Genomic DNA, 17,615 nt, shown 5'->3' with positions numbered 1-17,615 from the left:
AAATGACGGTGGCTAACGTTGGCTGACAAGTCTTTCGCGTTCGTGACTACACGGCAGAGTGCAGCGCCGGGGATCCCGCTGCAGGGAGAAAGTAGATTTTCCTTCAGTACCAGTTGATTCAAACTATTAAAAAAATTTTTTTATATCCAAACTGAGATCCTTTCACTCTAAGAATCTGCCCCTAAATTCAAGTTGAAGATTTGGGTGCATCGTGGTTCTGAATGAACAATCAAAAAACACAGTATCAAGCAGTAATCTGGCTTTGCTTTACATCATGACAAATAGAAAATACTCTCCGTCTCCTGCTATCTCAGGCGAATTTGTCATGAAAAGGACCTCTTTTATCGGTTCTCTATTTAATGTATTATAAATGGACATATAATTAAATAGGTGACTGGACCTTGTCTTCAGCTAAATTTGGGATTCTCTCTATATTTTTAAAGAATGTCTTAAGCATACTCAGAAATGAAGGACTCAAGAAAATGTTCAGTCTTTTATTTAAAAACTATAAACAGTCACCAAAGTAAATAAAGCCATTCTATAACATAAACTGTTAGGTCTATATTTTTTACTGCACATCCTAAGGACACAGCAGAAATGGTGGTTGGGAGGCCTTCCACATTTTTGGATGCTAATAGAACAGGCAATAGGCAGTTATAAATGGATACATTTCACGCTGGGGGGAAGAAGACAATTTAAGGAAGTGAGCAGTTTCTGAGCAGGAATGTGGTACAGTATTAAGAATGGAAGAATAATACAATAAAATTCCACACTATATTAAGATAGAAAAAGTAGTGAAGAAAATATCATACCTGCACATAATGCATATATAACACAGGAGAAAACCTGTATAAAATTCCATGTATTTAAACCAATTTACAAATACAAAAAATTCTGTCCAAGCTCTGAGCTTGCACATGACAAACGTTTACAGTGGATACATGTTAGGGAAAACCAAAAAATACCTTCAAATAGTTTTTCTTCTACAAAAATGACATGAGATATATTATTCCATACTCTTTCAGCCAGCAAAATGAGTTCTACAAGGTGTATAATACAAAACAAAACAAAACAAAAGAAAAAAAAAAAGAGAAAAAAAAAAGAAAAAAAAAATCACAGTTCCACAAAACTGTTTTGACTTTACAGCATCAGTACCTTTGCAGAAGTATTTACACAAATTTAAAGAACATTCATCCACTGCGTAGAATATATCACAATTACTTACAATTGACAGGAAAGTCTAGAAAACTTTAGAACCTACCAATAATGCTTCTAGGACACCACAGAATGTATTTCCAGTGGCTGCAGTGGCATGAAAGGTGTTCGTTCTATTCACAAATATTTACAAGATCTATTCAGACTGGTAAATTTTTATGATAATAAATAAGTGAAAATATATTGGCTCAAGTAAGAAAACCAAGCTACTGATTTCTAAACAAAACACACAATCCATAGCTAGATATTGGTGGCCCCCTCTGAGATCGGGGGTATAGGTGTGCTGAAATTTTTTTTTTAATTATTCAAACCAGCTTAAACGGTTTTGTAAATATAAAAATGTGCTCCTTTTTGGATATAGATAAAAATATTTAATGCTTCTATTTCATCTGCTCATGTAGGTTTTACAATATTCCATGTATATTCCAATGTGGATGGTACTGAATTCTGATCATACCAGTTTCCATCAGGATTTATCAGATCTGACAGACATCCTGCAGATAAGCTGGTTGACAATCCCACAGCAGTTTTTTTTTTTTTCTTTTTCTTTTTAGATTTTTTTTAAACAGAGAACAAAGGGATTCGCTCAGAGATCAGAATACGAAGCTTCCTCTCAGCATCATGGGAGGAGATAAAATAATTCATTCTATGGTCTCTGTTCCATTAAGACTTGGTGCTTTCTTCAGTAACAGTATGTGAAATGTATGTGACTTTGAGTCCCCACTGTAGAAGTGGAATTATTTTTCACTGCAGCATTTCTGAGTCTTTTTCTTGTTCTTTACTCTGAACTGTAAAATTAAGTTCATAAAGGCATTTGGCAAGGGTGGAGGAAGCTTCCATGTTACTAATGGCTAGCACTGATAAGTTGTTTTCATGTCTCTTTAACAATCTGGAAAAAAACCAAAGAGAGGTTCTGAGGTCAGTGATGACTCTTATGGATTCTGCAATTTAAAAACTAAACATTTTTTACTTCATTGAGAGGATGTGTTCAGCACACTTTGGTGAATGGAATACACTATAAACTTACATGGGTAAAAAGTGTTTCCAGGCATGACAGAATTTCCTTGTATTCATGTAGCAATTTTTCAGTGAACAAATGTTTTTACCACATACTACATACTGCTGCTTTTAATACACTTAAAGAAGCCGCATGTATAAAACGATGGTTCAAAGAATGCTGGTAGCAATGTGGTCAGTTTTCAGACCAAGATGGAATTAAACCAGGAATTAATAACAGAAAATTGATTGGAAAATCCCCAAGTCTATGATGTAAACAACAGATGGGTAACATGAAGTTATACGTGGGTCAAGAAGAAATCTCAAAAGAACTTTAAAAATACTTTGGATTAAATTAAAATAGAAATACAGCTTATTAAAATCTGTGGGATGCCGGGAAAGCAGTGCTTTGAGGGAAATTTATAGCATCGATTGAATGCATATTATTAGAAAAGAAGATCTAAAATCAATAATCAAAATTTCCACGTTAGAAAACTAGTAACAGAAGAGCAAATTAAATCCAAAGTAAGTAGAAGAAGTAATTCAAGCCAAAATGAATGAAACTGAAAAGAGGAAATCAATGAAACCAAAAGTTGATTCTTTGAAAACATCAAAATCAAGAACTCTCTAAGACATGCCATCTAAGGAAAAACAGTGTGTACATAAATTACTAATATTGGAGATGAAAGAGGGAAAGGTACCAAAGATCCCTACAGATCCCATGGGCATTAAAGGCAATAAAAAATTAGTATGAATAACACTATGCCCACAAATCTGAAACTCTAGATGAAACATACCACTTCCTTGAAAGAAACAGGCTTCCAAAAGTTACACAAAGTGAAACAGAATATCTGAAAAGGCCTGTATCTATTGACGAAATTGAAAAAACAAAAAAACCCAAAAACCTCCCAAAACAGAAAACACCAGGTTCAGGGGTTCTCTAGTGAATTCTACCAAAAATTCAAGGTTCTTCAAAAAAATTAAAAAAATAGAAATACCAAATGATCCAGTAATCCCACTACTGAGTATTTACTCAAAGGAAACAAAAAACCTAATTTGAAAAGGTATGTGCACTTCCACGTTTACTGAAACATTATCTCCAACACCCAAGGTATGGGAGCAACCCAAGTGTCCAACCGCAGATGAACGGGCAGAGATGCGGTATGTCAACACAACAGAGTATCACTCAACCATGAAACAAAAGAGTGAGATCTTGCCATTTGCAACAACATGGATGGACCTAGAGGGTATGATGCTAACTGCAAAGTGTCAGAGAGAAAAAGATAAATATACGATTTCACTAATACATGGAATCTAAAAAACAGAAAAAACAAAACTCTGAAGTTTTTAAAGAAACAATGCACAGTTCTACACACAGTAACGTTAATATAGTATTGCAGGAAGAGGAGGAATCTGGGAAACGACTAGTTTAACCTGTTCAATTTACAGATGAGTAATTTGAGGCCATCTTGAGGCACCTAAACTGAAATGACTTTCTAGGTAAACAGTAGTAGCAGAATTAGGGAAGATCATCTGACTATTTGGCCTTTCTCCGTGGTACATTTCTAAATATGGGAGGACTGCCAGGCATAATTCTGTAACAAGCTTCATTCATACTTCTAGAAAATTCAGATCATGTTTCTAGAGTAGTCAAATTCATAGAATCAAGAGTGAAATGGTATTTACCAGGGGCTGGGGGAAGAAGGAAATGAGGATCAATGGTCATAAAGTTTCAGTTAAGCAAGATGAATAAGCTTGAGAGATGCACTATACAACACTGGAGCTACAGCCAACCATAACATATTATACACTTAACTACTTGTTAAGAGGGTAGATCTCATGTTAAGTGTCCTTGCCACAATAAGGCAAAATTAAATAAAAATTCAGATCATGTCAGAAAACAGCTGGAGGGAAATAAGATGGTCGTCTTTTTTTTTTTTTTTTTAAGGTTTATTTTAGAGGGAGAGAGAGAGAGAGACTGTGAGCACATGTGTGTTGGGGGGGAAAGCAGAGGGAGAGAATCTTCAAGCAGACTCCCTGCTGAGTGTGGAGCCCGACGCAGGGCTCAATCCACAACCCATGAGATCATGACCTGAGCCAAAATCAAGAGTCGGCTGTTTAACCGACTGAGCCACCCAGGTGCCCCTAAGACGGCTGCTTTTAAGAAATTTTTATATGAAAATAAAAATTATATTCTACAGATGATTCAAGTTTTTTTCCCTTCATTAATAATGGGAAGTTTATCACCTGAATGAGACATTACTCCATAAAAGCAGCTATTTCTTTTTAATTTGTAAACTTAAAAATTTTCTACCCCCAAAATTACAATATTGATGTGGCTATATATATAAAGAAGAGAAATTATTAAAGTGAGCACAGTCCAGAAAAAAACAGTGATGCTGAGGGGTGAGGAGAAAAGTGGTAAAAATCAGCCCCAAATGGAAGGATGAAATAGTTCTGTGATAAGAAAAGTACAGTAAAATGTCAATTAATGGTAAAAGCTAGGTGATTGGTATATATAGATGTTCACTGCAAAATTATGTCAAGTTTACCTTCTGTGCGAAAACTTCTACATTAAATGTCAGAAAAATGTCAGAAAAAAAAAAAATCAACCAGCATGAGATTACCCAAGAACTGCAGTGCCTTCATTAAAATAACCCTGGGTAAAAGGAACTAAAGAAGAGGAAGGAACTAGACTTCCAAATTTTGAATGAACATTGTAGGGAAAAAAATTTATGGGAAAAAACACAGAAATTTAAAGCCAAAATTGAACACATGGGGATTGTATCATTTCTGCCACTCGAGAGCAAAGGAAGAAGTAAAAACAACTGTAAAAAAAAAAAAAAAAAGGAAATTGGGGCCCCTGGGTGGCGTAGTCGCTTAAGCATCCAACTCTTGGTTTCAGCTCAGGCTGTGATCTCAGGGTCGTGAGATCGAGCCCCGCGTCCAGCCCCACGCTCAGTGTGGAGTCGGCTTCAGACGCTCCCTCCCCCTCCTGCTCATGCTCGCTCTCTCTCTCTCAAACAATAAATAAATCTTAAAAAAAAAAAAAAAAAGGAGATTAAAGACTAAGGAGTTGAGCATCTTTCATGTTTTTTGGCCATTTGGCTATTTGCTTTTATGTAGTTTCCATACTGTACATATACCACCCCCCAAAATGGCTAAAACTAAAAATTAACATTACAATACCAAATGTTGGCAAGTATGTGGAGCAACTGTGATTCTCATACATAGCTGGAGGGAGTATAAGTTGATAAAATATCTTTGGAATTGTTTGGCACTACCTACTCAAGTTATAATATCCTATAAATCACCAATCCTTCTTAAAAGCTCAATAGAAATATATACATATATGGCCAAATGTAACATGTATAGAATGTTCATAGCACCACTATTTTTAATAGCTCCAAACTGAAAACCACCAGTATGCCTACCAAAAGTAGAATGGAAAAAACAAATTTGAGTATATTCTCAGAACAGAATTCTATACTGCAATAATATGAACAATGTCCTGCCACATGTAACATGAATGAATCTCACAAACAAAGCTGAATAAAGGAGCTAGTACAAAAAAATGTACACCATTTGATTCTACTTATATAAAGTGCGAAATCAGGCAAAATTCTATGGTGTATCATCAGGATCGTGGTCCCATTGAGAAAAATGAGATAAAGAGAGGTGGGGAATCAAAGGGGCTCTGTGGTACTGGTGTTCCTCTATTTCTGAACTTGGACGGCTGGTTCTGTGGGTGGTTCACCTGCGATGATTCATTGAGTTTTATTCTGTTTTTTAATACTTTAGGTATGATTTACTTCAAAAATTTATTAAACAAATTTTTAAATGAACTAGAAATTTCTACAATTTTTTTCTGGAAAAGAAAAAATAGTCCTATAAAACTTGATTTAAAAATAACTTACGTAATTTGAAAAGATATACGCACCCCTAGGTTTATTGCAGCTTTATTTCCAATAGCCAAGATACAGAAGCAACTCAACTGCCTATGCACAGACGAATGGATTACAAAGATGTGGTGTGAGCCTACACGCGTGTGCGCACACACGCACACACACACGCACACACACACAGGAATATTACTCAGCCATCAAAAAGAATGAAATCTTGCCATCTTCAAGAATATGGATGGACCTAGAGGATATAAAGCTAACTAAAATTAGTCAGAGAAAGACAAATACCATATGATTTCACTCATGTAGAATTTAAGAAACAAAACAAATGAACAAAGAAAAAAAGAGACAAACAAAAAAACAGACTCCTCAATACAGAGAACAAACTGGTTGTTGCCAACAGGGAGGTGGGTGAGGGGATGGGTAAAATAGTTAAAGATTAAAAGTACACTTATATTGATGAGCACTGAGTAAGGTATAGAATTGTTCGATTATTATATTGTATACCTGAAACGAACACTGTATGTGAATTATACTTTAATAAAAAAATTACAAAGTGGGAATCAAATTATTTTCCCTCTATAATTAATGAACATTTTGATAAAGAAAAATCTTTCAGTTTGAAAAATTTCACAAATTACAATAATTTTTCCACATGCTAAAAAGTATTCTTTTATTTTTATGTCACATGGATAAAACTAGAAGACTAAGTTTAAATCACCAGGATGATTTTAAAGTAACAATTTTTTTTTTTAAGATTTTTTTTTTTTTTTAAGTAATCTCTATGCCCAACATGGGGCTCAAACCCACAACCCTCAAGAGTTGCACACTCCACCAACTGGGCCATCCAGGCATTCCATAACAATTCCATTTTTGTAATAAATTATTATCTTTTACTTTTGGGGGTTTTAAAAAATAAACACTCACTAGATAAACAAAGTATGTCTGTTTTGTTGTATAAAATGGTATTCAATTTCAAATTTCAAGGTGTTTTTTGATATGTTTAGTAAAGGATAAACATTGTGTTACTTTAATATACTTAATAGATAATGAAAAATATTACCTGTAAGCATTAGTGAAAACAATTTAAGATACAAATTAGCAGTTTGAAGGCAGGTTTTTCTCCTTTCCCTCCCAAAATTGTACAAAATGAGTTAAAGAAAATTTTCTGAAAAAACTAAACCAGAAAGGCAAGGCGTAGGACTTACAGAAACATAGACACAGTGAAGGATTGGGGGTGAGGGATCAAACAGACAAAAAACAGGATTAGGTGAAAGCAACGTACTCAACCACAATGAAGTCCTCCTGGTCTCCCTCTCCCATTTGTTTCCATAACATGGGATTTTTACACTGACCGTCCTCCAAACTGCCCACCTCCAAAGGCAAGAAAATTAGAGATTTTCCCCTGGAGAAACAATCTCTCCCTAGAGACTGACATTTGAAGGACTTCTAATAAATAAATTGGTTCGTGAGGGGTCACCCAAAATGGCAATCCCCAGTGACATGTGGAGATCACGCACTCAAAGCTTCTAATTGGCTTGCTGGTATTTTTTTCTCAATACAGAAAATGAAGTCCACATGCTTTTGAGGAATTTAGGGGAAACAGCAACTATACTTATAGGGGAGAATAGGGTGTAATAAGATAGCAACAACTGGCACTACTCCTAAAGATCTCTTAGAAATGAAAGCAGGATAGCCTAAGTAAAAATTCAATAGACTTGATGATAAAGTCAAGGAAATTTCCAGGAATTAAATTAAACAGACGAAAATGAAAACAAAGAGAGAAAAGAAAATTAGAGGATCAATCTGTGAGGGTCTAGCATCCAAAAAACAGAAGTTCAAGAAATGGGGAATAGAGACAATGGTTGGCAGAGAATTATAAAACAAACATACAAGAAAAATTCCTATTATGGAAGGACTTGAATCTCCTGATTGAAAGGATCCATTGAAATGAAACACCCACTTGACTGATCGCAACAAAACACCTACACCAAGACACAACATCATAAAACTTCAGGATATGAGAAAGTGAGATTCAAAACAAAAAGATCCTAGATGCTTCTAGGGAAGAAAACAGATCACAAACACAGGAAAGGGAACCAGGATGTGACAGGCTTCTCAAGAGCAGAGCTGCATGCTGGAAAACAGGAGAGCAATGCCCTCACAGACTTAAAAAACAGAACAAAACAAAACAAACCTTTTCAGTCTAGAATTCTATGTCTAGCCAAACTATCATGAATAGAAACAAAGACATCTTCAGATATGTGGGGTTTTAAAACTATTGGAGGATATGCGTTAGTGTGAGGGAGTAAATCAAGTAAAGGAAATAATTCAGATTCAAGAAAACGGGATTCAATATTGAAGGAATTCTCAAGATTGATATACTGTAAATGGAACTATTTTCTTATTTTTCAGACTGTTCATTATCAGTGTATAGAAAAGTACCACTTGATTTTTAAATAAGACCCATATATTATATTGATAAAAGGTATATAAATCAAAAGGAGGAGAAATATATTGCAATTCTCCAGAGCTCAAAATTCATCAGAATGGAGATAAACTGGATTTAAACATTTTACATTATTCAAACAATCAGATTCTGAATTTCAGATTTTAAAAATGTTGACATTTCATATTGTTCAGTATACTGTACTACAAGAATGAAGTTAAATATCCATGTATCTATCAATCTGCAATTTTCTTATTGCTAACAGAGTTGGCTTTAGTCTAAAAAAAATCATACCCTGTTACTTATTCCATTCTCATCTCTGTTGAGATGAGAAATCTCAACAGGGAATTATCTTTTGCAGCTATCTGATTTCCTACACTCTCTTCTTCACACATACGTTTGCCAGATTCTGTCAGTACTCTTGCTAAGCAAAACTCCACATCACTGGAGATGTTTGAATGAAGTTCTACAGTTCAGCCTTCACTGAGAGGATGAATGGTAAGAATTTAATGGATTGTTTTCATTCTTTTGATTCTGCTACTCTAAGATCATAGTAACTGAAGATGCCAGAAGACATTTGGAAGGTTTAGAGTTAAAGATAAAGTAACGAAATCAACAACAAAACAAAAACAGTAAAATGGAAACTTCTGGCTCAATAATTACAGTAGATCTAGCCAAAGTGGCTCTGTTATAAGCCTAAGAATGTGCAGTCCGAATGTGAGGAAAAAGTGCTAAGAAAAAGTTATAAAATTACTTTTAGAATTCCAATTATCTATATAAATTCCAGATCAGAACTCTGGAAAAGAATGAATTTGTGAGACTTCTTTCCTTCCATCTATCAATCAAAAACTACTGAATCAGCTATTACATTCCAAACAATATGCTAGGCACTGAGGACACAAAAATGAAAACCAAGATTCGATCCCTGCTTTCAAAGATCTCGCCATCTAGGGTGGTAATGCGCAACATGTGAGGTGGTAGGGAGGACCTGTGGCACCACAGGTCAGGGCAGGCTAGTAAGGAAGATGTCAGGAAAGGAAGAGGTAACCCCTGAGTTGAATCTTAAGGATGAACAGAAAGTAGAGATTATCTACTACATATTAAGTACTGTGCTAGGTGTTCAGGCTACAAAGATTACTCAGAGAAAGTCTACACATAGGTCAGCAGGAGAAAAAAGCCATATAAAAACTATTTTTAAGATTATTTATTTATTTGAGAAAGAGCGAGTGAGTGTGCACATGAGTAGGAGGAGGGGCAGAGGGAGAGAATCCCAAGCCGACTCCCCGCTGAGCGCAGAGCCTGACATGGGGCTTGATCCCACAACTCATAAGATCATGACCTGAGCCAAAACCAGCTAAGCTATTTACAAAACAGTAAAATTGTTATATCTCTTCAACAAATGGTGTTGGGAAAACTGGACAGCCACATGCAGAAGAATGAAACTGGATCACTTTCTTATACCATACACAAAAATAAATTCAAACTGGATGAAAGACCTAAATATAAGACAGGAAACCACTAAAATCCTATGGGAGAAAACAGGTAGCAAACTTTGACCTTGGCTGAGGCAACTTCTTACTAGACCTGTTTCTGAAGGCAAGGGAAACAAAAGCAAAAAGAAATATTGGTGGAACTTTATCAAGATAAAAACCTTCTGCACAGTGAAGGAAACAATCAAAACTAAAAGGCAACCAACAGAATGGAGGAAGGTATTTGCAAATGACAAACTGGATAACGGGGTAGTATCCAGAATCCATAAAGAACACATCAAAATCAACACCCAAAAAATAAATGATCCAGTTAAGAAATGGGCAGAAGACATGAACAGACACTTCTCCAAAGAAGACATCCACATGGCTAACAGACACATGAAAAAATGCTCAACATCACTCAGCATCAGGGAAATACAAATCAAAACCCCAATGAGACACTACCTCACAACTGTCTGAATGGCTAAAATTAATAACTGAGGAAACAACAGATGTTGGTGAGGATGTGGAGAAAGGGAAACACTTTTGCACTTTTGGTGGGAATGCAAACTGGTGCAGCCGCTCTGGAAAACGGTGTGGAATTTCTTCAAAAAGTTAAAAAAAGAGCTACCTTACAACCCAGTATTTATCCAAAGGATACAAAATGCTGATTTGAAGGGGCACATGCACCCCAATCTTTATAGCAGCATTATCAATAATAACCACATTATGGAAAGAGCCCAAATGTCCATCAACTGATGAATGGAAAAAGAAGATGTGAGATACACACACACACACACACACACACACACACAATGGAATACTACTCAGCCATCAAAGAATGAAATCTTGCCATTTGCAATGACATGGACGGAACTAGAGTGTATCACACTAAGAGAAATGAGTCAGTCAGAGAAAGACAAATACTGTATGATTTCACTCCTATGTGGAATTTAAGGAACAAAACAGATGAACATAGGGGAAGGGAAGGAAAAATAAGATAACAACAGAGAGGGAGGCAAACCGTAAGAGACTCCTAACTGTAGAGAACAAACTGAGGACTGCTGGAAGTGAGGTGGGGGATGGGCTAAATGGGGGATGGAGATTAAGGAGGGTACTTGCTGCGATGAGCACTGGGTGTTATATTAAGTGATGAATCACTAAATTCTACTCCTGAAACCAAAACTACACCATATGTTAACTAACTTGAATTTCAATTTAAAAAAGTAATGAAATATTGAGAGCTTCCAAAAAAAAAATGTTGTAAGACAAGTTACGAAAAAAGAGAACAAACTCGATGGGGAAGGGGCACACAGCATAGGAGGCTGCACACAAAAGCTGCTACCTGAGCTGAATCATGAAGGGTTTCCAGATATTCAACAGGCCAGCACCACAGGGAGAAAGGCATTCTAGGCAGGGAGGAGAGTATGAACATTGGAACCAAAGGTACAAAAGTGCGACCTGAAAGAGTCTAGCTCGATTAGGAATCTGTACGTGGCTTGTCTGGGCTGAAACTGAAATGTTATGAAGCACAAGGAGAGTGGAATGGAAAATACAGTGAGAAAGGTAGTAAGAAACCATGTTATGAATCAAGGAGGAAAATGCTGGTGTTCTCGTATGGTGACTAAACCTTCATTATTTCTGTTTCTGAAAAACTTTGCTATTTTTCTATTTGAATGTTAAGAATTTTTCTTATTCATCTGTGAGAACACTGGATACACTAAATACAGTAACTTTTGCATTGCAAATACTGTTTTTTAAACTTTAGTTTTAAATTTTATTCATCTTTATAGAAGTTTGATACACTCAAATTCATTTTTTTTCTTTTATAATGTATACCACTGTTTTCATGGTTGGAAAATTCAGCTGGAAGGTTCCTGCAAGAAATGTAAAAGAACTAATAAGACAAGGTACAATGGGGGTGGGGGAGGAGAACTAAGGTAGATGCAGGATATGTCTAGGAGATGGGACTACTAACATGTCCAAGGAGAGAAATGCAGAGAGAAAGTCACTAGCTAGAAGGCACGGTGCCTCAAAGGACAACTTCTCAGCTAAAGAGCCTAAGATGAGTCAGTTGAAAATGCAGAAGGAATACTAGAAAATTGGAGACAAGCTCCAAGGGAGACAAAGTCCAAAAGGCATCAACAGAACTTTCCATGTTTGCTCTCTCAAGGATTAGAGTGATTGTTTCTACTTTCTACAGATCTGTAAAATCTTGACTTTCTCTTGCTTAAGTCCCTTAAAAAGTAAGTTGGTTTTTTTTGGAGCCCAACATGCGGCTTGAACTCCCAACTCTGAGATCAAGACCTGAGCTGAGATCAAGAGTCAGACACTTAACCAGCTGAGCCACCCAGGCACCCCGGAAAGTCAGTTTTCAACTTCAGAGCATTACAGTGAATCTTAGCAATATCTATGACTTTGATGACTTTATGAAAACACCGATCACCAAACTAAATTTCATCTTAATTCACATGAGTCAAATGATATATATTCATTTTCCAATTCATTCCTCTTCCCCTCCCCCATAAACTTCTAAGGTTTCTCCTTAGTAAATCTACTTTTTGCTCTAAATTCTATGGTCAGCAAGAAAATTAACCTAATAAAACAAATTAAAAGATCACCTTTTGGTTGTTTCAACTTCTACTTTTTTGGCTTTTAAGAGATCATGATGACCTGACCTTGGCATAAGCTTTGGGATATACTCACAAAATTGATGAGAAAAACAGTGAATAAAAACACAGATATCTAATCTTATTAACTTACGTGTAAAAGTAAAATGATCTAAGTTCACTCTGGCTTAGGAAAACAGATTACTCACCTGCGACCACATTCTGAATATTTACCAATATTTTTTAATATTAAGGCAGCTGTTAGTCGGATGTGTTTAGTTATTGGTCCCTCTTTTTCATCCTTAAAAAGAAAGGAAAAGAAAAGAATAAAGATCTAAATCATACAGTGCTCACACCTTTACAGGTAAGGCTTTCAAGGCTTGCTTACTGTAAAATCTCGAAAGACAAGGTTTCTTGATCCTCTCCTAAGAGCCATAAGAGCAGCACTGGGATGATTCACAATGGCCTTCTGTGCTCTAGGAGTTGAGCTTGTGCCCCCTACAGCAGGCTGCCTAAATTGAGGAGAGAGAGAGAACTCGTTAACATGACGTTGCGGACAGACTGACAAGGATGACCAAGCTGCCAGCCCCTGGGGTGGCTACTCTGAAACTGGATACACGATAAATAAAGGCTCCCGTGACCCAGCATTAATGTTTACTTTGTGTCAGCCTAGCCAAAGGGGCTCTTAGTATCAGGCTGAAGTTTCAAGTCTTTTATTTTCCAATCTAACAATTGAAAGGCAAACAACAGATGTTCAACTGTAGTCCATCTTTAAAGTTACTGTGCAGGTAAACATGCAATCAAAAGCAATACAACATGGTATCAACACTGTGGAGTTCACATCTTTGAATGTAATGTGAAGATTTTAACAAAGAAGAAATAGTCTACAACTTGAGTTGCTAGTTATTTTTGTTAAACAGTACCTAAAAGTAAAATAGTATTACAGAAGACTGTGTTGATACAGGAATAGGTCATCCAGGAAGATAACCTACCATGATAGTAACAAGAAATTATGCTAACCACTGTATTTCAAACTATTACTTTGTTATATCATCTTATTTTCATCATTATTTGATAATATCAATCAATCTTTTCAGTGTATTTCTACTGTCCTTTATGAAAGATACAGAATGGAGGGAGTACAGAGACAGATTTTATATAAAAGATTCGAACTATGCCAGATTCCTCGGTCAAGGAGAAAAACTGCATCAATATCTGTTACATTCTCGTGATGCGATGGTGGGAAGAGCAATGACTTACACGTGAGGAAACACAGTCTATTTCTGACACTCTAACTACCTGTGTGACTTTGAAAACTTCCATTTGCTCCTCTGTGCTTCAGGTCTCGCGTCTGCGACGTGGGGCGATTTCTGGCACTTTTAAATATAAGTAAACTAATTCTGAATGTAAAGCAATCTTCAAATTGCAAACCAGTTCACATCGATATCTACATATATGTCTACAGACAAGACTATATACAGATACAACTGTTACTGGATGTTAGGTTTAAGTGACAAAGACTTTTGATTGATTGTAACTGATATCCCAAATATCTTTTCCTCCAAATTTAAGCAAAACCAAATATATTCCAACATATTCTTATACACTACATGATATATACAAATAAGTACAGTGAAAATATGGAAAAATATATTTGGCAGAACAATTACTTCCCCTTGCCTTTAGGATACGATCAAAACTCATGGCTATGACTTATGAGCCTCTCAGCTAACTACTCCTCATTCTTTGAGTCTCAGTTTGGATGCACTTTCCACCAGAAAGCCTTCCCTGGTCTCCTAAACTGGTTTACATGGGCTCTCACAGTGTCTTCAGCATGTCCTCATTTTAGTAGTGATTACACTAGACAGTAAGAATTACTTATATCTCTCATTTGATCTCTAGGCACCGAACGGCAAAACGTACCTTGGTCACATATTCATATCATACTTTAGTGCCTAGCACATAGCAGATGCTCACTAAACAGCAATGGAATGAATGAAGTATGCAAGCAGCTTGTGTCCCCATACTTCTAGTTCTCCTAGAATTTCAGCTCCGTGAAGTTATAGACTAGGTCTTGTTCTTAGAATTCTGTATCTCTGGCACAATGCCAAGTACACACCAATATTTCAATAAATGGTGACAAATTATTATACCTTCACATTTTGAGAGTTAAGCATATTATTTAGGTTACAAATTCTACAACTAAAGCCTCAGTTAGAAACAGAATAGGAGATAAATACTATGTAAATCTAATAAGGCTCTTACAGGAATCTACACCCAACTAGAACTTGACTACCTGCCTTACAAGTATGTGCTCGTGAAATTACAGGTAAATGAACAGCCATACAGTAAATGTGATATGTATACAATCCTTACACGACACCCTGGCCTGTCCTCAGAGGAGTAGTTGTAGGAAGAAATCTCTTTGCCATTATCAAATACATATTCAATTATTCTCTCGAAGGACAAAGAAACATATATACACTTTCAGTTTACAAAGCATTTCTCAAATATCATCTGTCATTACTTCTAATGACTTGTCTACAAATTAGAATCAAAACATTACAGCCACAAAGTCCTAAAGGACTATGCGTTCTAGCCAGAATGAAAAGTGATGCTTGGAGAATTTAAGCAGTTTGAACAGGGTCACACAGCTGGTTAATGGGAGAGCTCACCTAGAACCTAGGTCTCTGGCTTCCCGATATGCTAAGCTGTCTTTCACTGGTACTGTGCTTTGCCTAATTTCCTGACTTTTCTTTTTGTATGTGCAATGGGAAGAAAACTCGTGGTCCTTACTTGGTAGAAGATTTTTGACTTCCCACTTGTCCTGGTTCATCTTGTTTTAATCCTGCAAGCAGGGCATCTTTTGAACAGTGCTTATCCTTTTTGAGAAAGAGGAAGTAAAAGAATATGCATCAAGATCTTTAATGCAACCAGGCGAGTTACTGACCAAATGGTATGAAGAAAGTGTACCTGTAAGTGGGTAATAAAAGAAAACCTCTGTCGCTGAAAAGGCTCACAACCTTCCCAAAGACACTGCCCTGGATACACATCTTTGCCTCCGTGTTCAGTTGCTGCATGGTAGAAAACCTGTGAGGGTGTCTGAAACCACCTACAAAAAATAAAAGTAGTAGAAATTTTCTGGCATTTGCATATATTCTTTAAATCTGAACACTTGCTCTCCTAATACAAAAGCCCCAGATCAATACACAGAAATACTAAGCATAATAGTGTAGGCAAATCTCACATTTATTTCATTTCAAGGAATATTTTGAAAATTTGTTTATATTTCTAAATCAAATCATTCAACTATACTGAAGACTTTGGGCAACATTTTAAGTTTATTATGTTTCATTCTCAGTTCCCTACCTTTAATGAAAGTCAGCTAACAATCTCTTGAAAGTAAATCATGTCATTTTAAAACACAATAGAAAACTATTTTACAAACAACTATCATATTCTCTTATACTTGTAGAAGGTGCTTAAGCATTTACTAGATCCCCTATTTCATATAATAAACACTAGCGTATTAGATCCAACAATCTAAGTGCTACAAATTTTGGTAAGTCTAGCATTTTAGTTGAATTCACATTTTGTTTGTCCATGTTTAAGAAGCCACAGCTCTCATTTTTCTCTCACATCATGAATAGGTATGTGGCCAAGGACACAACCTAAAGAAAATCAGAAGCTATTTTCCCTTATTAATTAGAATATATGGCAATGAAAGAGAATACTGGAATCCAGACAGCAACAGGCTTCAATTACTAACTAGCAACTCAAATATTTGCATAATCACTATCTTTAACGTTTATGTCAGAGCTCTCTTATGACTTGATTTTTTTTATGGATGTCATAGAAGTATGTCTATATTTAAACCAGTTGTTGATGTGCAGGATATATGACAGAAATTTTAAAATAAATTTTACTCAAGAATAATTGAATATTGAATTATAAAGACAATGTCAAAAATCATTATGCCATTCATATTCACTTATACAAATATATACCAAAGGTTTATTGTGAAGCTGTCATGGCTTGGAAAAATTAATATTGTTAAAATGTCCAAACTACCCAAAGCAATCTACAGATTCAATACAATCCCTATCCAAATTCAAATGGTATTTTTTACAGAAAAAGAACAATCTTAAAGTTTACACGGAAATGCAAAAGACTCCGAATAGCCAGACTCTTAAGAACAACAAACCTGGAGGCATCATGCTACCTGATTTCAAATTATATTATAAAGCTGTAGTAATTAAAACAGTATGGTTTTGGCATAAAGACAGACACACAGATCAGTGGAACAGTATAGAGCCCAGAAATAAACCCACATGTATATGATTGATTAATCTATAACAGAGGAGCCAGGAATATATGATGGGGAAAGGAGAAAGGACAGTCTCTTCAATAAATGGTTTTGAGGAAACTGGACAGACACACGCAAAAGAATGAAACTGAACAACTATCTTACACTGTCCACAAATATTAACTCAAAACGGATGAAAGACTTGAATGTGGTCTTAAAGAAACTATAAAACTTGTAGGAGAAAACACAGGTGGTAAGATCTTTGCTATCAGTCTTGGCAATGATTTTTTTTTGGATTTGATTTGAAAGCAAAGGGAACAAAAGCAAAAATAAACAAATGGGACTACATCAAACTAAAAACTTCTGCACAACATAGGAAACCACCAAAAAAAAGGAAAAGGCAACCTATTGAGTGGGAGAAAGTATTTGCAAATCACGTATCTAAAATGGGATTAATATCCAAAATATATGAAGAACTCATGCAACTCAACAGCAAAAAATAAGCAACCCAATTAAAAAATGGCAGAGAATCTGAATAGACATTTTTTTCCAAAGAAGACATCCAGATGGCCAACAGATGCATGAAAAGATGCTCAACACCACCCATCATCAGGGAAATGCAAATCAAAACCACAATAAGATATCATCTCACGATGGTCAGAATGG

At 35.8% G+C, this 17,615-nt stretch overlaps 1 protein-coding gene across 2 annotated transcripts in view; it reads right to left on the bottom strand.

The window, feature by feature from the left end:
• Nucleotides 1-480: 480 nt before the first annotated feature.
• ARID2 (AT-rich interaction domain 2) overlaps nt 481-17,615 on the bottom strand; it is a 159,591-nt gene continuing 142,456 nt past the window's right edge. For both annotated transcript variants that reach the window (XM_087855791.1, XM_045801219.2), the window contains 5 exons: nt 15,617-15,755; nt 15,440-15,525; nt 13,032-13,155; nt 12,853-12,944; nt 481-2,104 (listed from right to left, as the gene is read on the bottom strand). In XM_087855791.1, the coding sequence (XP_087711917.1) occupies nt 1,960-2,104; nt 12,853-12,944; nt 13,032-13,155; nt 15,440-15,525; nt 15,617-15,755 (586 nt within the window). In that variant the 3' untranslated portion in view covers nt 481-1,959. The remainder of the gene's footprint in view (nt 2,105-12,852; nt 12,945-13,031; nt 13,156-15,439; nt 15,526-15,616; nt 15,756-17,615) is intronic.

This window comes from Ursus americanus, chromosome 25 (genome assembly GCF_024610735.1).
Source record: "Ursus americanus isolate L20-20 chromosome 25, mUrsAme1.1.p, whole genome shotgun sequence".
Classification (NCBI taxonomy): Eukaryota; Metazoa; Chordata; class Mammalia; order Carnivora; family Ursidae; genus Ursus; species Ursus americanus.
Note: the sequence above shows the minus strand (reverse complement) of the source record. Positions and strands in the feature narration are given on the sequence as shown.